Genomic DNA, 23876 nt, shown 5'->3' with positions numbered 1-23876 from the left:
AGGGCCTCAGGAAGCCTTATTCAAGGTGGTTTACGGGATTACACATTCCATCAGTTAGCGAGTATTGGAAAATTCTGAGGTCATAACGTCTAACTCTTGCTCCCTCTACTCCCTGCCAGAGGAACTCAAAGTTCAGAGGTTGATGTAATGAGCTTCCTAATTGTTACTAGTAGTTTTAGCCCCTTGGGGAATTTCTGGAAGGAAGGAGGGCAGGCTGGAGGAAAGAAGGGATGGGTGGATAGGTGGATGGAAGGCGAGAAGTTAGTTAGGAGGGAATGCAGTGTGTCCTGGACACCCAGAAGGATCCTGCCAGGACCTACAGAGGGTGAGGAGGGTGCTCAGAACCATCCTTTCAGTATCCTCCTGTCACCCCCTCAGGACTGCAGGGGTCACTGCTGACTGTACCCACAAGAGGCCATGAACTTCTAAGGGGCACCACCTCATAGTCATATAATCTCACCCTCATGCAATATCTGTGTATTAAACCAGTCAGGGTTTTTGATCTATTAACTCCTTCTTCTCTCTTTTGAAGTTTTATTTATTTATTTATTTGCATCTGCTTCTCTTAATTAACTTGTTCTCACCACAGCACTGTTAAAAGTCAAGGCATGATCTCCAGTCTATAGATGGGGAAGTCGCCTTGCAGTTTTCCTTTTTATTTTACGGCCCTGCCCGTGGCATATGGAAGTTCCCAGGCCAGGGAATGAATCCACGTTGCAGCTGTGACCTACACCTCAGCTGTGACAATGCTGGATCCTTTAACCCACTGTGCCAGCCAGATAGCAAACCCACACCTCGGCAGCAACTGGAGATGCTATATAGTTGGATTCTTCCCCCCCCACCCCCCATCCCCCCGTCTTTGTAGGGCCACACCCACAGCATATGGAGTTTGCCAGGCTAGGGGTCAAGTCGGAGCTGCAGCTGCCAGCCTATGCCACTGCCATAGCAATGAGGGATCCGAGCTGCATCTGAGACCTACACCACAGCTCACGACAACACCTGATCCTTAACCCACTAAGCAAGGCTGGGGATCAAACATGCGTCCTCATGGATACTAGTCAGATTCGTTTCCACTGAGCCACGACAGGAACTCCTGCAGTCGGATCACCCACTGTGCCACAGCAGGAACTCCTCCTTTTCCTCTCTTTTCAGCCTTCAGTGCCCGCTTTCTGCAGCCCTCAACATGGTGAGATAGAAAGCCTTCCTTTGCGGGAGTTCCCGTCGTGGCACAGTGGTTAACGAATCCGCCTAGGAACCATGAGGTTGCAGGTTTGGTCCCTTCCCTTGCTCAGTGGGTTAACGATCCGGCGTTGCCCTGACCTGTGGTGTAGGTCGCAGACGCGGCTCGGATCCCACGTTGCTGTGGCTCTGGCGTAGGCCGGTGGCTACAGCTCCGATTAGACCCCTAGCCTGGGAACATCCCATATGCTGTGGGAGTGGCCCAAGAAATGGAAAAAAGACAAAAAAAAAAAAAAAAGCAAGCAAGCAAGCCTTTCTTTGCATATTCTCATGTTATGGAATCATCAGTCCCCAAAGCCAGACTCCTTTAAAAAAATTCACCCTGAACTCAAAGCCAAGGTTATGTGTAAACAATAAGTGAGACTAAAACTGAAAATGATCTTCCAGCACGCTATAACTGGTGATGTTTAAAAAAGGAAGCCGTTGTTAACCACACACTGGAGTTTTTGTTTCGCTCACTGCCCAGAGAATAACCCACCCTGCTTCTGGCCAGGGGGCGTCCCTTTGACATCACAGGTATTTCAAGGGTTGGGGCGAACTGAGGAAAGAGAACCTATCCTATATCATTTCAGACTCGCCTTGGGGCTTTTTATCACCTGCTCTGAGAAAAAAATAAATTTGGAAAGTAAATATAGCCAAGTGTGACAGCAGGTTTTCTGCCCAATTTCTCAGTGTAAAAATCACTCGGACCTGCTGACTGAGCCTCCTGACACTGAAAGGGCGCAGCATGGCCTTCCTTAAGGAGTAGCCACATCCCCCCAGATGCTTATCACTGTCGCTTTATCCATATGCTCCATTACTGACAAACCAGAGGATCCAGTTTTTAAATGTTACTGTGCACTTGTAGGTTGAAGGAATGCAAGGAACATTATACCCTCCTCTTAAAATTCATTACCAAATTTATTACCATGTCTTTTAAGATTTTTTGAGAATGGTTGCGATAGTGATTCTGCATTGCCGGAAATCAGACATTTTTAAATGGACATATTCCTTTGAATGGAAAAAAAAATCTTCAAACTTAACGATCTTTTTTTTTTTAAGGGTGGCACCTGCAGCATATGGAAGCTCCCAGGCTAGGAGTTGAATGGGAGCTGTAGCTGCCCGCCTATGCCACAGACACAGAAACACCAGATCTGAGCCATGTCTGTGATCTATACCGCAGCTCACAGTAACGCTGGATCCTTAACCCACTGGACAAGGTCAGGGATCGAACCTGCATCCTCACGGACACCATGCTGGGTTCTTAACACATTAAGCCACAATGGGACCTCCCTTAATGACCTTTTTTTCCACTCGCACCGCTACCTTAAAAAGTCAGAGAAAAAATGGTAACAACACTTTTATTTGTAAATGTCATTAATTTTAAAAAGCTTATTTATAGATTTCTATCAGTCTTTCTTAGAAAGGCTTTTCAATCAATCAGACAATGTGGACAAAATCATAAGTCATAGACTCAATTGTCAATGATCCAGTTATGAAAGAGTTTAACGACATAAACACCCTATTGTAGGTTGGCAAAAGTTACTCTTCCCACATGGTTGGCACTGAGGTCAGGGCTTCCCTGAGACAGCCTTTTTTTTTTTTTTTTTTTGCAGTATAGTTGATTTACAATGTTGTGTTAGGTTCTAGTATACAGCAAAGTATTTAGTTTTACATATATATTCTTTTTCATATTCCTTTTCCTTACGGTTTATTACAAAACGTTGAATATAGTTCCCTGTGCTATACCATGGTGGGGCCTTGTCGTTTCTCTATTTTACATAGAGTAGTGTGTATGTGCTAATCTCAAACTCCTATTTTATTCCCCCCCTCTTTCTCCCCTTTGGTAACATAAGCTTGTTTTGTATGTCTGTGAGTCTGTCTCTAGTTTGTAAATAGCTTCAGTTGTATTATATTTTAGATTCCACATATAAGTGCTACAATATATTTATCTGATTTATTTCATTTCACACGATAATTTCTAGGTCCATCCATGTTGTTGCAAATGACATTATTTCATTTTTATGGCTAATATTCCATTATTACATATGTGTGTGTGTGTGTGTGTGTGTGTATACACACAACATTTTTTCATTCTTTTTAAGGCTGCACCAGCAGCATATGGAAGTTTCCAGGCTAAGGATCGAATTAGAGTTACAGCTGCCAGCCTACAACATAGCCACAGCAACACAGGATCTGAGCCAAGTCTGCAACCTATACCACAGCTCATGGCAAGGCCAGATTGCCCACCTACCGATTGAGGCCAGGGATTGAACCCACATTTTCCTGGATACTAGTCAGATTCATTTTCACTTCCCCACAGTGGGAACTCCTATACTATATATTTTTTTATCCATTCATCTGCTGATGGACAGTTAGGCTGCTTCCCCGTCTCGGCTATTGTAAATAGCGCTGCTATGAACACTGGGGTGCATGTATCCGGATTATGCCCAGGAGTGGGATTATTGGATCAAATGGTAACTGTATTTTTAGTTTTTTAAGGAACCTCCCTACTGTTTTCCATAGTGACTGCACCAATTTACATTCCCGCCAACAGTGTAGGAGGGCTCCCTCTCTCAAAAGAGTTTTCATCTATTTCCCTGATATTCTAAACATGAGACTGCACTGGGTACTTTCCAGACCTGATCCATCATCATGAATCTATCTCGGCTCGCTTCGGGCGCCTGGTGTAGACTTTCGTGTGCCCAGCTCCCAGTCTTCCGTCTTGTCTTCTCTCCTGTGGCAGCCTTTCCATCACTTCTCTGTGTGAGTGCCACCATCTTTCCTGCTACCCCTTCCTCTCGCCACTTAAGTAGCAATGGTTATGAGCCCTCTACTGTTCATTATTCTAGTTCTGATTATTTTTTTTCCCCATGCAAACAGTTATTAGGCCAATGCTTGAAATGTCCTTACCAGACTTCCAGATTTTGCATTCATTGTGTATGAGCTGTTGGTGCTTTGGGCATCCAGTCTTGGATTCCCTGACAAACGGATGCCATCCTTAAACCATGTGTATTCGGGAGCTGGATTGCCTTCTTTGTCTTGACATCGCAGCTCTACCGTGGTGCCGCTCAGAGCAGAACTGGGTACTTCACATGATGGAACTGCTGGAGCCACTGAGGGATGGAAGTCAAATGGTACTGGTTATTTACAAGCAAAACAGGGATTTTATTCATTTATTTATTTTTATTTATTTTTTTTATTTAGTCTTTTTAGGGCTGCACTAGTGGCATATGGAAGTCCCTGGGCTAGGGGTCGAATCAGAGCTGTAGCTGCCAGCCTACGCGACAGCCACAGCAATGGAGGACCTGAGACGAACCTGCAATCTACACTACAGCTCATGGCCACTGAGCGAGGCCAGGGATCGAACCTGCATCCTCATGGATGCTAATCAGATTTGTTTCCACTGAGCCACAATGGGAACTCCATACAAGCGAAATAAGGATCTTAACAGCCAGGTAAAGACAGAGCTATTGGGCACCTGTGGTAGACTGGCTACTTGTTTGGGAGATCCACTTCCTTTCTTGGTGGCCACACAGCTAGACCACATTTTCCAATTCCCTTGTAGCCAGATGGGGTCAGTCAAGAGTTCTGGCTAATGGAATGAGGGGAAAGTGATAAATGCTATTCCCAGGCCTGATCCATAAAAGCTTCCTGCAAGATTCTCCATTCCCCTTCCCCTTCCTTTACCACATAGGTGTTAATATCCATGTGACCTCAGAGAACTGGGTATTAAAGATGTCAGACTTATATCAGCTTGGGTCCCTACTGATGTCATGAAGTAGAGCCATACAGTTCCACCACTACAATCTCTGTCTTCAACTTTTTAGACTTTATTTACATGAGAAAGAAATGTCTATTATGTATGAGCCACTCACTGAGAGTTCAGGACTTACCCGTTACAATAGCAAGCACTACATTGGTTACTATAACAGCTATTCTCTTTTAGATAAACAATCTCCACTTTTTCCTTAACCCAAAAAACAATTTGTTTTGGCCACACCTGTGGCATGTGGAAGTTCCCAGGCCAGGGACTGAACCCAAGCTGCAGCAGTGGCCCAAGCTGCTGCAGTGACAACCATAGGTCCTTAACCCCCTGTGCCACAAGGGAACTCCCCCTCACCAATGGTGTAAATGCATTATTACCAACTACATTCAAAACTCAAACCTGAGTATATTTTCAGGGCCAGTACTCAAACTAAGGTCCCATTCAGGCCAATGTAGAGAATACCTGACTTAGAGTTATTCTGGTCCCAGGGATTTATAAAGTAAATCAGACTTTAGTCCAATCCAGGGAAACAACGGTCTGTAGTAGGCAGAATTCTAACGATGGTCTCCCAAGTTCCCCACCTCTGGTGTATACACACTTTCTCTCAAACACCAATCTAGGTACTACTCTGAAGGGATTTTAGAGCTGTAATTAAGGCCCCAAATCTATTATCTTTATAGACATAGATGGGTCCGACCTCATCACATGATCTCTTTCAAAGTAGTTTTTCTCAGGCTACTCACAGAAGGGAAAATCAAAGACGCAAAACCCAAGAAGGATTCAATGTGCTTTTGCTGGATTGCGGGTGAAGAAGGCCACGTGGCAAGGAATGTGGTGGCTCTACGACAGACAGCATGGACTGGGGACCAGGTCTACAATCACATGGAACCAAAATCTGCCAACCGCGAAAATGAGCTTGGCAGCAGATTTTTCCCGAGAGCCTCCAATCCAGAATTCAGCCCAGCGGACTCCTTGAGCTCAGCCTTGCAATGTCTGGGGCAGAGAACCCAGCTGTCATGCTGGACTTTTAATCTACAGAACCGTGAGCTAATAAATGGGTGGTGTTTGAAGCTGTTAAATTTGCCATCATTTGCTCTGTAGGAGTACAAGACTTAAAGTACCTTATTAGGATTTTAGAAAGAGCCTAGATTATATGGAAAAAGGAAGAAGAGTTATTTTATTCTCTTTGCTTGGCACTTTCTAGTAACATCTGTGGAGAAGAAAAGGTGTTCTTCCACCAGCTGTCATCACGGGCAGTTACACCTGTTAGGGAGTCTTAGAGTAACTAAAGGTATTGGTTTGGGAAAAGTTAACTCCATCAGGTTCCAAATCCTGCTCCAGATACTTCCTAGCTGTGCAGACTGGGGAAAATCACTTAGCCTCTATCTCTCATCAGTAAAAACCACTCTGTCAGTGAAGATTAAGTAAAATTACATACGTGAGAGAGTCCAACACATACTAGCTGCACAATCAATGCTTATGTCGTTTCTTTACCAAAAAAACTTCTAGACTTCCCCCACAGCTGCCTTTTTTGTTTGTTTGTTTTATTGGCTTTTCTATTATCTCCTTTGAAACTTTTCTATGGTAACAGAATGACTACATATGCTGAAAGTGATGGAAAACTAAACTCTTGAGGAAATGCTTCTGCAAACAGCGTAGGACCATTAAGATATGCCTCAATTTTGATTTTATTTTTTTATTCTTTATTTTTATCTTTTTCTTTTTAGGGCCACATCCACGCCATATGGAGGTTCTCAGGCTCGGGGTCCAATTGGAGCTACAGCTGCCGGCCTACACCACAGCCACAGCAATGCAGGATCCGAGCCACATGTGCTACCTACACCACAGCTCATGGCAACGCTGGAGCCTTAACCCACTGAGTGAGACCAGGGATCGAACCAATGACCTCATGGTTCCTAGTCAGATTCGTTTCTATTGCACCACAGCAAGAACTCTAAATGTAAAGAGATTTTTTGTCATAATGAATCAGTAAGAGTAAAATGTTAGCAGCCACAAGAGGTGAAAAGGAGAAACAGTCAAGAGTTGGCAGGGAAGGCTGTTTATAACTTTACCGACTGGGGCCCCCAGTGGGGGTAAGGATGGGGAGGAGTCATCACACACATGCGAGCACATCACCTAATACTTCCAGGGTGACCGTATCTTCTGCCAGGTTTTGACCTTGTTCGGATGGGGCACTAATTTCACAACGATACTTCCCAGCATCATTTCTTGTAACATTTTTGATCCGTATGCTGAAATCTATCAGCTCAGCTCGATCTTTAAAAGCACCTTTTAGAAAAAGAAGACAATGGTGTTAATAATGATGCAGTCACTTTCTAGAAACTACCTCCCTCTAGTCACTTCATTCAATAACTACGGCATTTATTTTCCTATTGATAAACTTAATTTAAAAGCTTAAAAAATTATATATGGGTGCTGTTATTTCAAATTCCTTACTTTTTTCTTTACAATGTCATACTGTTGACAAAAGAACATTCGGTTCTGTATTCCCATTATTTTATTTTATTTTTTTATTTTTATTTTTATTTTTTGTCTTTTGTCTTTTTAGGGCCACACCCATGGCTTATGGAGGTTCCCAGGCTAGAGGTTCAATCAGAGTTATAGCTGCTGGCCTTACCACAGCCACAGCAATGCCCGATCTGAGCTGAGTCTGCGACCTACACCACAGATCATGGCAACACCGGATTCTTAACCCACTGAGAGGGGCCAGGGATCGAACCTGTGTCCTCATGGATACTAGTCCGGTTTGTTAACCACTGAGCCATGATGGGAACTCCTATTTTTATTTTTTTTCAGGGCTGCACCTGTGGCATATGGACATTCCCAGGCTAGGGGTTGAATCAGAGGTGCAGCTGAGGCCTACGCCACAGGAGCTGAGGCCTGTGCCACAGCCACAGCAATGCCAGATCCTAGCCACATCTGTGACCTATGCCACAGCTTGCAGCAAAACCGGATCCTTAACCCACTGAGAGGGGCCAGGGATCGAACTCACAACCTCATGGATACTAGCTGGGTTCTTAACCCACTGAGCCACAATGGGAATTCCCCCACATTTCATTGTAAAGAATTCAACCCTCATTCCTGACTCATCCCCTTTCTAGTATGCTTATTAAAATACTCACATCTTTTGAGGATACCAGAGCATATCTTTAATTAGCTGGAAGAGTAACTTTATGTGTGGTGGGTTACATGGTACTGTCCACGAAAGTGAAGCTGAGGGGTATTTAATAACATACTTTTGGTTAGTTTTTGATAGTAATGGGTGCAGAATTAAAACAGTGTTTTGTTTCATGTTCAGGTGTCAGATTGGCAGTTATAGAAAATTCAAGTAAAGACAGCCTGTGCTCTTAGACCCCTGCTGTCTGTAGTCTTATCTTATCTTGACAGATAAGAACAGAAGGATATTTTTTTAAAGTTTTATTGTCTTTAGGGCTGCGCCTGTGGCATACAGAGGTTCCCAGGCTAGGGGTCGAATAATAACTGTAGCCTCCAGCCTACACCACAGCCACAGCAACGTGGGATCTGAGCTGTATCTGTGACCTACACCACAGCTCACAGCAGCACTAGATCCTTAACCCACTGAGCAAGGCCAGGGATTGAACGCACGTCCTCATGGATGCTAGCTGGGTTCGTTAGGCACTGAGCCATGACGGGAACTCCAAGTTTTATTGAACTATAGTTTATCTGCAAGGTTGTGATAATTTCTGCTCTAAAACAAAGTGATTCAGTTATACATGTACACACATCCATTCTCTTTCAGATTCTTTTCCCACATAAATTATCACAGAATATTGGGTAGCATTCTCCGTGATGTACCCAGAGGGATATTTTAAATTCTCCAAGCACTTTAAACACTTGCTTGCTTGCTTAATTCTTAAAGATTAAAGTAATACATAGTATTTTAAAGTAATAACATGTTTATTATACTTGTTAAGTTATACTTACCACTTTTAAAATAATTACAGTGGAAAATTTCAAGCACACAGACAATGAGAAAGTTTAAAAGGAACCTCAGCGACTGAAGCATCACCCAATTACAATGGTAAATCAATGCACAGCCTATCTTGCTTCATCTGTTCCTCTAATCACTGGATTATTTTGAACCAAATCCCATGATCATCATCACTTGAAGTTAAAAGCTCACTATATATTCAACAGGAAGAACAGGGAGTAGAAAGCAATGTATGACAAATTAAAAAAATTTCAAAAAAGAAAGCACTGTATAAAGATAGTTGAATTTACCCTCCCCTAAGTCCTAACTCCCTAAACTTCTCAGTGATGGGTTAGTTTCTTGATGTGATATGGAAATGGGGCAGTTGCTACAACTGAGCGGTGACCTTTCACTCCAACCCCATCATCTTTTGCTCCTTTCTCTCAAGAGTTCAGTCTACTGGGCCACCAAGAACAACTGCCTCTAGGAGGGGACGGAGAAAGGAGGGGTCCGTGGAGTTCACCCACTTCTGTTCTCTGTCCTCTGCTTTTGTGCTTGTTGTGTTCCAGGACTTTGGTCCCTGCTGGTTTCAGCTCATGCTTACAGAAACACATTTTCAGTCATCAGCCATGTCCTGCTCTCTTTGGTTAATTAAAGGATCGAGGTCTCTTGCCCTCCCCTCATTGAGTCCCAGCTTCTTACCTTGAAGAGCCTGTTGATAGTAGACAAAGGAGATACCCCGCCCCAGTTTCTTCCATTCTAATCTGGAGGACACGGTCTTCTTTGGGTATTTACAGGCTAAAATAACCTCTAGGAACAACAACAAAAATACTTGTTTTCTAATTGTCCTTCTGAAATTATACTTTATTAAATTAATAGGTTTTTTTTAACATCCTTCAATTATTCTTTCATCCATTCATTCAATTATTTACTCATAAATTACCTCAATTGATGGTACCTCAGGTACCATACTGGCTTAATTCAAAGATAAATCAAAAGCATTATGATTCTTGGAGTTCCCGTTGTGGCTCAGTTGGTTAAGAACCTGACATAGTGTCTGTGAAGATACAGGTTGGATTCCTGGCCTCGCTCAGTGGGTTAAGAATCTAGTGTTGCCACAGGCTGTGGCAGCTTGGATCTGGTGTTGCTGTGGCTGTGGCGTAGACTGGCAGCTGCAGCTCCAATTCGACCCCTAGTCTGGGAACTTCCATATGTCACAGACGCAGCCCTAAAAAGAAAAAAAAAAAAAAATAGAAAGAAAACATTATGATTCTTCCACATAATAATTTTGTGACATTATACTACCTTCCCTAGTTCCTTGTTTTGGCCTTGTTGTGCAGTGGCATGATGTGGGTATCTCAGTTCCCAGACCAGGAATTGAACCTGGACAACAGTGGTGAAAGCGCTGGGTCCTAACCACTAGAGCACAAGGGAACTCCCAAATCTTTTTTTTTTTTTTTACTGTCCCTAGTTCTTTAGCCTTAGGTGCCATTTGTAAAATAAAATAGTATGTCATAGAGGTGTCATGAGTCATCATATAAAATAACACACTCAAAGCCCACGTGCCTGGACACAGTAAGTTCTTTACAGCTATGATTAATTACAGCTACAATTAATTATTTATCTTTTTCTTCCTCTTCTCAGTCTTCAAGGAGTTTAGGGTCTGGGAGAAGAGGCAAATAAAGTAATGCCATTTCAGTCCAACATGAAGAGTGCCAGGATAGAGGGAAGCAGTGGGTACCTCCCACTGAGTGATGAAGAAAGTCATTTAGTCCAGCCCATGCCACACTATGGAACCCGGAACGGTCCCTCAACACACTACTTTCTCACTTGGATCCCTTCTTTGATGACCTTCTCTGCAAATAAGCTAATACACACCCTTTGTGATCTTCTAATAAATCACAGACTCCGACCCCTCATCTCCATCCGGAAAAATTATTAAAAGAATTAATCTGGGCATCAAGCTTAACTGCCTCAGTGGAGCTCGCCAGGGTCACTTTCCCATAAGGAATTTACTGTACTTACATCATTCATGAATTCCTGGAATCACTCAATGAACCCCCTCTTATAACTGTCCAAACAAGATGACTGAGGGAGGAAAAACCCCAGGGCCTGCCTGCCAACTGCGGTGATTGCCAAGTGGAAACCTCTAGTTCTAAATATGTTTAAAGTATATTCCAGCTGGGCTCTCCAGAGTGTCAACTTCATAATCCTGAGACTTTTTTTCCCCCCTCTGTAATGCATATAGACACACACAAATGTCTTTTTACAGACATGTTTACAGTTATGCTACACAGAAATGTGTGCAGAGGGACTTGTCTGAGGAAACGCGGTTCTGTTGTGGTGATTAAGGAGAGCGGGCGGTGGCCTTCCGGAGTCTTGAGTTTTAGATAGATTTCCTTCCCGTATTTTGTTGAGTTTCCAACAATTAAACACATACCCACACTCATTTTTAGCCCAAACTCCTAGGTCTTAGGAATAAATTTATACTCCAATAATCACATTGTTTCATATTTTTAACTGGACACACACCGCCCCCCCCCCCCACCCCCACATCCCTTTGGGTGAATTCTTCCTGATGTTTCTATTCATTGCTCTATGGAAAACCTCTGCAGAAATTATACTTAAAATGTCACCAAATGGTTTGCTAAAGTGCAGTGACTCCACTCCAGCCTCCGTCTCATGGACCATATGAAACATGGAGAAACGGGGTATTCAATTTTTCCAAATTCTATGGAGGACTATTGTGTGTCTAGCATTGTTCTGGAATTAGAGCACTGAGCAAAACAAAGGTCCCCGTCCTTTGGGATCTTATGATTTTCAGACACACAAGAAACACCACAAAGTGAATTATACAGTAAAAGTCATGAGTGTTATGGAAAGAAGGTGGAGTAGATCAGAGGACAGGAAGTTGGAGAATGCTAAGGGATGGGGGTGCAATTTTTAAAAAAATAGAGTAGTCTGGGTTCACCTCATTTCAAAGGTGACATTGGACCAAAGACTTAAGAGAGGAAATTCGAATTCCTTAGAATTCAAAAATCAAATTCAGTTTAGTTTTGCGGTTCTTTGGGAGTGTTCCAAGCGGGGGAGCACCTTGATCTTCAAAACTGTGAGAAACAGTCAATCTACGGCATCATGGGGTCAACATCGGAGGATAAGGAACTAAGTGACCTTAGAAACTAACTACCATGGACTCGCCTCTCTCTTTTCAGCCAAAATTCAACATGCATGGCCAGCATAATTTTCTCCGTCTAGCCCTCAAGGTTACGCTATCATCTAGCAGTTTAAGGGACAAGCTTTGGAGTTAGACCTCAGCCATAAACTAGATGTGTGATATTGGGTAAATTATTTAACTTAAAAAAAAAAAAGATGTGCTTGTGTTCGAATCTGTAACATGAGAACCACAGTACTCGTCTCTCCAAGTTATTGTGAAGATTAAACGAGATAATGTGTTTATATGTTTGGGCACAAATGTACTTTGTATATTGTACTTGCTCCATAGATGTTCTTTATTACCTTCACCTATGAGGTTTTTCTCTTACCTATAGTTGCAAACTTGCTGTGCATTAAAGAAATCCATTAGTTGCAAACTTGCTGTGCCATGATAGAAATCCATACTTTTTTTTTTTTTTTTTTTGGCCATGCCTGTTGCATGTGGAAATTCTGGGCCAGGGACTGAACCATTGCCAACAATGCTGGATCCTTAACCCCTCAGCCACCAGGGAACTCCTAGAAGTCCATACTTAATAGTATAAGTATAAATTGATCTCCATATTACTAAGATTTGAACTAAAGTGTTACCTGTGTTTGAGACAGCAAAGAAAATATAATACAGATATAAATATTTACTTTCTCAAAACAAGGCATATTAAAGCAAAAAACGGCACCTAGTTTTTCTGTTAGATGATTATTATATTGCCAAAAATATCTGTTTCAGTTTGGATTGAGAAAAAAATAGTTCTTCATTTAGAAAAATCATTTTTTCAACATGTAAAAAATAATCACTTTTAGGAATCACACAGAATCATTGTGAATTTTAATTTTTCTAAGATTCTATATTGCTATCATTTCATTTCATTCTCTGTGCTCAAGTTAAAAGTCATCAAAACCTTACACAATGTAAGGAAATTGATACTAGCAAAGTAGGTCTAAAGAATTACTATAAATAACTTCTATGGAGAAAAGCATGCTATTAAATTCTGATTTATTGCTCTCAGGCTCGACACACTCTCTGCATAAGGCCACTTATATAATTTATAAGCCTGGCAGAGGGGCCCTCATTTAACTCTCATTTTGCTTTTGACATCACTATAGGAAGTGATACAGAAAAACAGTACTGAAAAGAAAGAATTAATTAATTCATGATTTATAGGCATCGGAGAGACAAAAGACAAAAAAAACTAAATGAACTAGGGGGAGCACACATACACATATATACAAATCATAAAATATTTTAGACATTACATAAAATTAGGTTACTTTGTAAGATAACCTAAAACTGAAAGGTGGAAGAAGGTAGACATTTATTTTTGCTTTATGAAAAGCCAAGTTGGAATGACTGGAGCACATATAAAATAGAATCAAAATATAATTTTTAATTAAAAGGAGCAGAGGTGAAACAAAAAAACAGAAAATATTTATTTGGGAGTAAATAAGACTAACATCTGATTGCCCTAAATATGGAAGGATTTTCTATATTAAAAATCAAACACATATTTTAAAGTGCTGTCAGTGGGGAGTTCCCTGGGGGCTCAGCAGATTAAGGATCGGGCAGTCACTGCTGTTTGGGTCCTGCCATAGTGAGGGTTCAGTCCCTGACCTGGGAACTTCCACATGCTGCAGGTGTGGCCAAAAAAATAAAAAAATAAAAATACAAGTTACATAAGTGGTAAAGGGTTTTAGTTTAGAGTGATGGAAATGCCTTGAAATTCGATAGAGCTGGTGGTTCCATAACACTGTAAATGTAACGATTGCCACTTAACTGTGCACTGTAACATCACGAATTTTAGGTTATGTGGATTTCACCTCAGTACATATTTTTAAAGTAACCTGAGACTCAAGAATATACTTTTTGCATCGTAAATCAGATATCATGGCATTAGTGCCTGGGGGGCAGTGCTTGGGTCCACTTGGACCCAGCAGTAAGAATAGGAAAGTAAAAAGTAGGAGAAATTAACTTCATTTCCTTTGTCCCCATCCTGACCCATCTTTTCCGCTCACTGTGCTCATTCACTGGCATTTCCAGTCTCTTTTTGGCCTCTCACTCAACTATGTTTATCTTTCCCTATAAGTCCTCCCGAGTCCCAGATTACTCCCAATCATTAATTTCTTTATCCCACCTCTCCCTAAGATTAAAACTAAGTCATGATAGGAGTTCCTGCTGTGGTGTATCAGGCTAAGGACACGGCATTGCTGCAGCTGTGGGTAGGTCCACACTGTGACTTGGATTCAGTCCTTGGCCCGGGAACTTCCATGTGCTGTGGGTATGGCTAAAAAAGAAAAAAACAGGAGTTCCCATCCTGGTGCAGCGGAAACAAATCCGACTAGGAACCATGAGGTTGCAGGTTTGATACCTGGCCTCACTCAGTGAGTTAAGGAGCCGGTGTTGCTGTGAGCTACAGTGTAGGTCTCAGGCACAGCTCGGATCCTGTGTTGCTGTGGTTGTGGTGTAGGCCGGCAGCTGTAGCTCTGATTAGACCCCTAGCCTGGGAACCTCCATATGCCATAGTTGCGGCCCTGAAAAGACAAAAAAAAAAAAGAAAAGAAAACCTAAGTCATGATAAAGCATGTTTTATTAGCTTAATCATGTAAAATATAAGGATTTCAAAGAATCTGATTAACCTAAATAATTAAAATAAGTGAATGACAGGCTGGTTCTTATCCTAGCGTATTTTAACTTAACAAGCACAAACAACTTACTATATGCCTGGCACTACTATAAACACTGGTTAAATATTAGTTCATTTAATTCCTCCTCACCTCAGCCCTCTTTTTAAAATCTTTGTCTCTTTATTCCAAACCTCTCTCTCTCCAAGAACCTAAGACATATTCAAAGAAGAGGGATCAAACATTTGAAACCTATTTCTTAAATATTTATGGTCTCAAGAAGCATCACATTTAAGAAATGGTAATTCTTCTTGTTGCCCAGTATTATTCATGTGTTCTCAGTAAAAGATCCTTCGGAAAAGTAGTAGATGTCAATATTTGAAGTCCATTGATAAAAGCTCTTATAATTCCTTTTGGTTATTAGATCCTTAAAAAAATTTAATTATGATAAATACACTTAATTTAAAATTTACCTTCTTAATTTAAAATTTACCTTCTTAATGGTTTAATTGTGTTAATTTGTGTTAAATATATTCACATTGTTGTGCAATCTCCAGAAATTTTTCATTTTGCAAAATTGAAACTTTATACCCATTAAATACCAACTTCTCCCTTATAAATATTTAAGAAGCCAAAATAAAATAACAAAATGATACCACCAAATAAGCTCTATTAATGTTATCTTAAATACATACAGTAGGGCTTATGTTAATTTCCACTCATGAAATTGAGCTGGCAGGAAATTTTGCAAGATCACCACCTTCCAGTTCTACGAATTAGATTTGCTGTGTTGCAGATACTCGACATAATAAGAGATCTTCTTCTTTTTTTTTTTTTTTGTTTACATAATAAGAGACCTTATTATTATTATTTTTTCTTTTTAGGGCTGCACCCGAGGCATATGGAGGTTCCCAGGCTAGGGGTCAAACTGGAGCTGTAGCTGCTGGCCTACACCACAGCTCACGGCAACACTGGATCCTTAACCCACTGAGTGAGGCCAGGGATCGAATCTGCATCTTCATGGATACTAGAGAGATTCGCTTCCACTGAGTCATGTGGGAACTCCAATAAGAGACCTTCTTTGTACATCAGGTCTTTTATGGAATGTCCAGAATTTCCACTGAGGAGATGGAGAAAGAGTTCTCCAGGTGAAAACAGCAGGGAGCAACATTACAGGCAGAGGAGTTAGTGTGAAGTGAGGCAGAAGTTCCTGACAAAAAATAGAAAGATGCTCACGCATGTCATCCCCATGAGTCATTTAAACAGTACAGCCCATGAAAATCAGTAAGATACGCTACCTTGATACTCTATTGCTGTGACTACGTGATGATCTTTTGGGTCAGAGAATCCACAGGCCTTATGATCTGAAAGATGAAAAAGACAGGACAATTAAAATGGTGCAAAAGGCCATTCTCAAACACTTGAATGGGATGCAATATTAAAGAAAACTGACCTAGTTTGATGACAGCCTCACGCAGTTCATAACACATAAGTTTTAAAGCATCAAAATAGGAAACGCCAAGGCAAACTCTCTGTTTTTTATCCCATTTTCTACATTGCGGTTTTGCCCTTTAAGCATTTTGCCAAGCAGAACTCATGACTCTATTTGCCCCTCCGCCCCAAGACAACAAGCCTGTTTGTTAAATAAGAATCTATGTCCTTAATTCAGCCTAGTAGGTGATCAAATACTATCACAGCTATTGCCCCCTGAAAACAAAAGCTAATTATTTTGAGTGCCTTACGTAAGGATATAAACTGCCTTAGAAACTTATCCCTAACTATACCTACAACATATAGAAATGAGTCACTTAGCATATTTTTGGGTTATGAAATGTATACATAGTATACAATGCTTATAAACTTTGTATATAAGATTATGATGAAAAATTCAAATAGAATATCTTTGTTTTCCCCCTAAACATTTCAATGATTTTCCAGGATTGGTCTATAGGGTTGAAAAGACTGACCTATTATGGTTCCTAATGGGATCTGATAGTTAATTGCTGGATGCTGCTGCTGCTGCTAATGATGATGATGAGGATAATAGGACATCAGCATCGCTCTTGTAAAGTTATATGGAAGTTTTCATTTTAAAGACGTGCTTTCACATATTTTTTTAATTTAATAACATTCAATATGTGAAATGACTTGGTGTGGTAGGCATAATCAAGACTTTAAAAAAAAAAAAGTAGCAGAACCAGGAATTAAAATGGTCTGATTTAATCTTTGATAAGATCACTTTGTATTATTTCACTTTATGGATATCACTCTATGGCCCAGCTTAATGACCATGTTTCAAAATAATTTAAATCATTTCCTATTACTATGCATCTCTGAAATATAAATGCTACAAGGGCAAGATTTTCTGCCTGTTGTATTCTCTAATGTAGTTGAAACACCTATAAAAATGCCTGGCATAAAGCAAGGCACAATGACGATATACTGAAGTAAGGAATGAAACCCCTTCTTATTGTTTACTAATGAGAAGAATCCAGTAAATGAGGTCAGGGCAAAATGATACTAAAGAAGGGTCCTAGAAGGAAGACAAGCCATTCCTCTAGGAAGGTGTCGTAAGTACGCAATATTGGGTTGGTGTTAATTATTTTAATACAAAGCATTCTTGCTGGTCATCTTGAGTAAAATCATCTTGAGTAAACAATTTAGGCAAACAATCCAACTGCAGTTCACCCTAAAAAATCATATGGGAAATAGTCTAAGACCAAATTAAACTCATAAAAATCTAAAGAAGGTTATTTCTTGTTTCTTTTTTGTTTTTTCTTTGCTTGTTTGTTGATTTTTTGGCCAGGCCTGCATGCCTTCAGTTATCCATCCAGGGATAGAATCCACACCACATCGGTATCTGGAGCCACAGCAGTGACAACACCAGATCCTTAACCTGTTGAGCCATGAGGGAACTCTAAGAAGTTTATTCCTTGAAGATATATTTCTGCAGTTTACTAGAAATGCTAGTTCTCTCCTCATGCTACCATCTGTTTTCTGTCATCATATAGTTCACTGACCTTATTTTCACCAAGGCCAAAATGACATGGAGTTCCCCTGTGGCTCAGTGGGTTAAGTATCTGGTGTTGTGACTGCAGTGGCTCAGATGATGTGGTGATGTGGGTTTGATTATTCATGGCCTGGGAACTTGCACATGCTGTAGGTATAGCCAAAAACAAAACCAAAAAACAAACCATCAAGAATGATGTCTTTGTTGCCCTAGTCAATGGACACTTTCAGGTTTTATCTTACTAATCTCTTCCTGACATTTGACTGTGCTGACTCCTATGGATTTGGTGACATGATTCTCTTTTAGTCTTCATTTGGTCTCTGTGGGGTCTTCTTCCTCCTTGTTCTGCCCATCCAACCATCCATCCATCCATCCAGCCAGCCAGCCAGAAACTGCTTTCCCAACTCAGCTAACTCCTTTCTGTATAATCTTTTATATACTCTTATTGACCCATCTACCATTTTTACTGAAAAGTCCTAAATCTGTGTCTCTAGCTCCATTCTCTCTTTTGAGATTAAATCCATAAACTCTTCTTCTGATGAGTATCTGTATCTCCATTTTCTACAAGCACCAAGACTCGTGGGCAAAACTGAACTCTGCTTGTCCCCAAACTTTGTTTTCTTTCTACAGGTCCCATCACAGTGAAAAGTCCTACAATCCACATGGTCACTCAAGCCAGGAAATGAGGCACATCGCCCATGAGTAGTCATCCTTTCATCCATTTACTCATTCGTTTCCACCTAGAGACAGAGGTGTGTATCTTTCAGGATAGTGTTTGGAAATATGTGCCTTTTCTCCTCTTTGCCCTCCCCCACCTCCAGGCTGCCAAGTGTTCTTTGCCTCAGGGAGGGGATGTGGGTAGCCAAAACCCACAGAGAGAGAAAAGCAGGGTACGTCCTGCCTTTCCACATTTAGAAACCTGGGCCAACAGGGAAATGGAAACAGTGCATAGCTTAAGCAAACATCTGAGCGAAGACATCATGAGTAAAATATACCTTCTCTCCGGACCGGAGTAGAGAGGAGCAGGTGGGTGGGAGGACATAGGCCTTAGTGGGCTCTCCAGAAGGAACACCACCAGCTAACACTTATTATGCACTTGGGTATTAGGCAACATTCCCATTGCTTTACATGTATGCACTTATTGAACGCTCACACTTCTCTGTGGCAGGGTACCATTTTTATCCACATTTTTCCCAGTGGGGAAACTGAGGCACAGAGAGGGTAAGAAACTTAGCTAAGGGTATACAAGTAGTAGGTGGTGGCGTTGGGATTTGACCTTTCATCTGAATTATACCCCATGTCCACATTGTTTATTACTATTCTATACTGGGCGCCACACCACATTCCCCACAAGCTGAACTGTGGCATCAGGTTAACTAAAGATGCCGGGTGGAAAGGTCCATGGGTCTAATGAAAATGGAACAGGCTGAGAAACGGGTGGTCTTGATGAAAGTAAAAGACTGGCTCAGAAGAACAGCAGGAAGATGGAAGCTGAGAGGCTATACAGGTAGGACACCAAGTAATCTCAGAGGGAAGGTTCTAGACAAGGGTTTCTAAATGCTAACACTAATGGCATTTGGGACTGGAACATTCCTTCTTGTGGGAGCTTCTCCTGTGCACTATAGGATGCTCTGCAGTGTCACTGGCTTCTACCCACTAGATGCCATCCCTATCCCTCCCACCCCAAGTCATGATAACCAAAAATGTTTCTAGATATTGACAAATGTCCATTTAGAGTAGGATGGGGAAGCCACAGCTATGGAGAACCACTAGTCTAGACTCACAGGTAGGTTGGTTTGAAGATCCAGGAATAGACTTCAGGAGGGCAAGGAACCATCAGATCAAGGATTTTGAAAGTTTCTATGATATCTTAACTCTGAATAATTTATTACACTTCTGAGAAGGTGGGAAAAACTGTTCCAATGACATGGCATCTTTTCTTTCAATCATTCGTCTATATGCACATTGCCATATAAATGATTCTTCTACTCTGCTACATTTTATTCTTCTTGAAGAGCACCTGCTATTCTGGATAATTCCCGCCCCCCCCCGCCCCCGCCTTTCTCTCTTCCTTGGAAGCCTGGACAGCAAATCTAATTGTGAAAATAAAAATCTCAAAAATCTACAAACCTCAAGTGTCTAACTCCACTCTTCAACTTTAACTATTCAGATTGTACATATCTTTAAGTTGCAAGCATTTTCTAAGGAGACTGGCAAATCTTGTGTCTATGTGAAGAATGGAGGCCTGAGCTGATTCTTTTACTCACCCTTGTAAATATAGTTGTATAAGGCGGTCACCCATGTGGCTCAGTCTCAGAGAGGGCCACCAAAGAGTAATTTCAAACCATGAATGGCCCTAAGGAATCTTTTTAAATACTTGATTTTCCCTGTTCCATCTACTTCCGTCACATACCAGAATATGGTGCATAGTCCTCTGAACCCCTCCTTTTTTTTTCATTTTTAAGTTTTATTGAAGTGTAGTTAACAATGTTGTGATAATTTCTACTCTACAACAAAGTGATTCACACACACACACACACACACACGCGCACACACTATCCATTCTTTTTCAGATTCTTTTTCCACATAGATTATCGCTGCATATTGTGTACAGTTCCTTGGGCTATTCAGCAGGTTCCCTTTGACCACCCATTCCACATGCAATAGTGTGCATATGCCAGTCCCAAACCCCCAATCCATCCCTCCCCCAACCTGTCCCCTTTGTAACCGTAAGTTTGTTTTCAAAGTCTGTACGTCTGTTTTTGTTCAGTGAATAGGTTCATTTGTATCATATTTTAAGATTCCACATCTAAGTGATGTCACATGATGTTTGTCTTTCCCTGTCTGACTTACATCACTCAGTATGACAATCTATGTCCACCCATGTTGCTGCAAACAACACGATTTCATTCCTTTTCATGGTTGAGTGCCTCTCTTTTCCAGCTTCTCCTCTCCTTCTTCGATTTTATTTTGTAGGGTCCAAAGGGAGAGTTTAGATTTTCATAGAGCAGAGGAAGAGAAGAAACTAAGCTGGCCAAGCCAGAATCCTCTTAAGTGAGCTGGAGAAAAGTCAGAGCCTCATGAGTTCTTGTGCACCACACCTACGTTTTTTAAATTTTTCCCACACTCACAGCATTCCACAGTAGCACTTCCCGGCCAAGGATCAGACAGCCTCAGTGACCTGAGCCACAGCAGCGACAATACCAGACCCTTAACTTACAGAGCCACCAGGGAACTCCAACACTACACCTACATTTCATTCATTAGATAATTAATATTTTATTTATTTACTTATTTGTTAGGGTGGCACCTGCGGCATATGGAAGTTCCCAAACTAGGGATCCAAATGGAGCTGCAGCTGCTGGCTTATATCACAGCTCACAGCAATACCAATTCGAATGGGGCCAGGGATCGAACCCTCAACCTCATGGACACCAGTCGGTTTTGTTACTGCTGAACCACAACTGGAACTCCAACACCCACATTTAAATGGCATGATTGCTGAAAGTTTTTGCCAATGATTCTGATTCTAAACTGTTATCCTGGGTGGGGGGGATATGTTTGGGTTGTGGGATGGAAATCCTGTGAAATTGGATTGTGATGATCATTATACAACTACAGATGTGATAAAAAAATAATAATAAAAATAAAATTCAAAAAAATAAACTGTTATCCTATGAAACTTTTGAAGTACACTTTGAAAAAAGTCTTTTTTCTCCTTGAGTCATATGTAAATTAGTGCCCTTGGAGAAGTTCCAATGATGACTGGCATTTCTTGTGACTTCTGAACTGTGTTAGTACAACTTTTAGACAAAACAATGAAGATTCATATTCCCTAGAAACCAGCTGAGGGGACAGTGTTGGCAAAATAGGAAAAGATAATCTTTGTTCCCTTCACATCCTATCTTTGAACTTTTCAGACCCCACTCTGCCTCCTGAGAATGTTTATTTTCTTTTGGAGACTTGGTCTTCTTTCATTTGAGGCAAACGTTAGTCCAATCTGAGACTGGGAGATTTAGGACAGGGTATAATCAAACCTCCCCGCTTCCCAGTCCATTTTCTGCTTGCTAAAACTTCCTTTGAGAATTACTTCTTACATTTTCAAAAATCGCTCTTAAAGTTCTATTTAAAGTCCAGCTGTTAACTTCAGGAATTTTAGTAATTCCCTCATCATTTTATATGTCTATATTTGAACAGAAAAAAAAAAAATGTGTCCCAGACATGCAAAAAGAAAGGCTTGATTGAATTTGCAAAACTGTAAAGGCAAAAATATTATACTGGGGATTAGTTTGATTAAATTAATAAATAGGTCAGAGTCCCTGTTGTGGCTCAGTGGTAACAAATGCGACTAGGATCCATGAGGATTCGGGTTCAATCCCTGGCCTCGATCAGTGGGTTAGGGATCCAGTGTTGCCCTGAGCTGTGCTATAGGTCATAGACTCGGCTTGGATCTGACATTGCTGTGGTTGTGGCGTAGGCTGGCAGCTGCAGCTCTGATTTGACACCAAGCCCGAGAACTTCCATATGCTGTGGGTGCAGCCCTAAAAAGCAAAAAAATTTAAAAAAATAAGAAAATAAATTAATAAATAGGTAGCATTTCTTGGTAGCTGAGTATTTCTTTCTATGATTGTAAGCATCTTCTCCTAGCTACTCTGTTTCCTGGAATTGTTTACCTCAAGGTTTGCCTTTAGTTAAGTAATAATATTTTTTAAACTGTGGTCACTTATCTCGAACTTATTTAAACAGAAAATTCTAAATCTTAAAAAAAAAAAATTTATAAGATTGCTACTGAGTCCCAGCCTTTCTAAATCTTTGAATTCAGTTTTATTTTGCTCATTTGCACCCAGTTGTCTTTTGATGAAAACAAAATGTTGGATTTTGTATCCAACTTTTCCTGGATACAAACAATTTACTATTCCTAACATTTTACCAACAGATGTTAGGAATAGTCTCTGTTGGCTAATTTCTTGAACTGATTTTTTTTTCTTCACTTTTCCAGAGTAAGTTAAATAGAAAAATAAACAAAAAATTGTCATATAGGTCAGCTGGCTGAGGTCAACAATTGTTTTAAAGTTAGCTACAAAACATCTTTCACAGATGGATGTGTTCCAAAATTGCTGGCCCAAGTTCATAAAATGAGGTTAAGAGATGATTATTTCCATAACTTGCAAAACTCCAAGTCAGGTAATGCCTAATCAAATAAAACCTTTTGTATTTCTCCCTGGCCCCCATAAGAAGGCAGGTTCTTATATTGTCTATTGCTCATCTAAAAGAATCTGGCTTGACTAAGAATAAATATGTATTCACACTGCCACAATTTATAAACTGACTACTCAACGTGTTATTTAAATTAATACTTTATTTATTTTATTTTTTAATGGCCTCACCAGCAGCATATGTAAGTTTCCAGGCCAGGGACTGAGTCCAAACTATAGTTGTGACCTGTGCCACAGCTATGACATACACTGCAGCTGCAGCAACACCAGATGCTTTAATCCATGGGGCTAGGCTGGAGATCAAACCTGCACCTCTGCAGCAAGCCAAGCCGCTGTAGTCAGATTCTTAACCTATTACGCCACAGTGGGAATTTCCTAAATTAATGCTTGTAATTGAAAACATGACTGGGAAAATTGACATGTTATAGACAGTTTCTGTTTGTTTTAAAAGTCCATTACAGACAAGACCATGCATAAGAGCCAGTTATAAAAATGGTGGCTATAAATTATTTCATAAGTTGTCAAAAATAAAAATGAATAGCCATGTGGTTTTGATAATCACTTATATGTAATTACTGTAATAACAAATATTAAAAAGATCCAGGGAGTTCCCGTTGTGGCACAGTGGTTAACGAATCCAACTAGGAACCATGAGGTTTCGGGTTCGATCCCCGGCCTTGCTCAGTGGGTTAAGGATCCGGCGTTGCTGTAAGCTGTGGTGTAGGTTGCAGACACGGCTCGGATCCCGTGTTGCTGTGGCTCTGGCGTAGGCTGGTGGTTACAACTCTGATTAGACCCCTAGCCTGGGAACCTCCATATGCTGCGGGAGCAGCCCTAGAAAAGGCAAAAAGACAAAAAACAAAACAAAACAAAAACAAAACAAAA

The 23876-nt window shown here is 40.9% G+C and overlaps 1 protein-coding gene across 2 annotated transcripts in view; it reads right to left on the bottom strand.

The window, feature by feature from the left end:
* JAM2 (junctional adhesion molecule 2) overlaps window positions 1-23876 on the bottom strand; it is a 71048-nt gene that overhangs the window by 14682 nt on the left and 32490 nt on the right. For both annotated transcript variants that reach the window (XR_007136908.1, XM_047794895.1), the window contains exons 2-5: window positions 16064-16129; window positions 9642-9749; window positions 7124-7276; window positions 4132-4334 (exon numbers count right to left, since the gene is read on the bottom strand). Coding sequence is in view for 1 of the 2 variants with exons in the window: in XM_047794895.1 (XP_047650851.1) it covers window positions 4132-4334; window positions 7124-7276; window positions 9642-9749; window positions 16064-16129 (530 nt within the window). In the remaining variant the exon portion in view is untranslated. The remainder of the gene's footprint in view (window positions 1-4131; window positions 4335-7123; window positions 7277-9641; window positions 9750-16063; window positions 16130-23876) is intronic.

The sequence above is a fragment of the Phacochoerus africanus genome, chromosome 1 (assembly GCF_016906955.1).
Source record: "Phacochoerus africanus isolate WHEZ1 chromosome 1, ROS_Pafr_v1, whole genome shotgun sequence".
Taxonomy (NCBI): Eukaryota; Metazoa; Chordata; class Mammalia; order Artiodactyla; family Suidae; genus Phacochoerus; species Phacochoerus africanus.
Note: the sequence above shows the minus strand (reverse complement) of the source record. Positions and strands in the feature narration are given on the sequence as shown.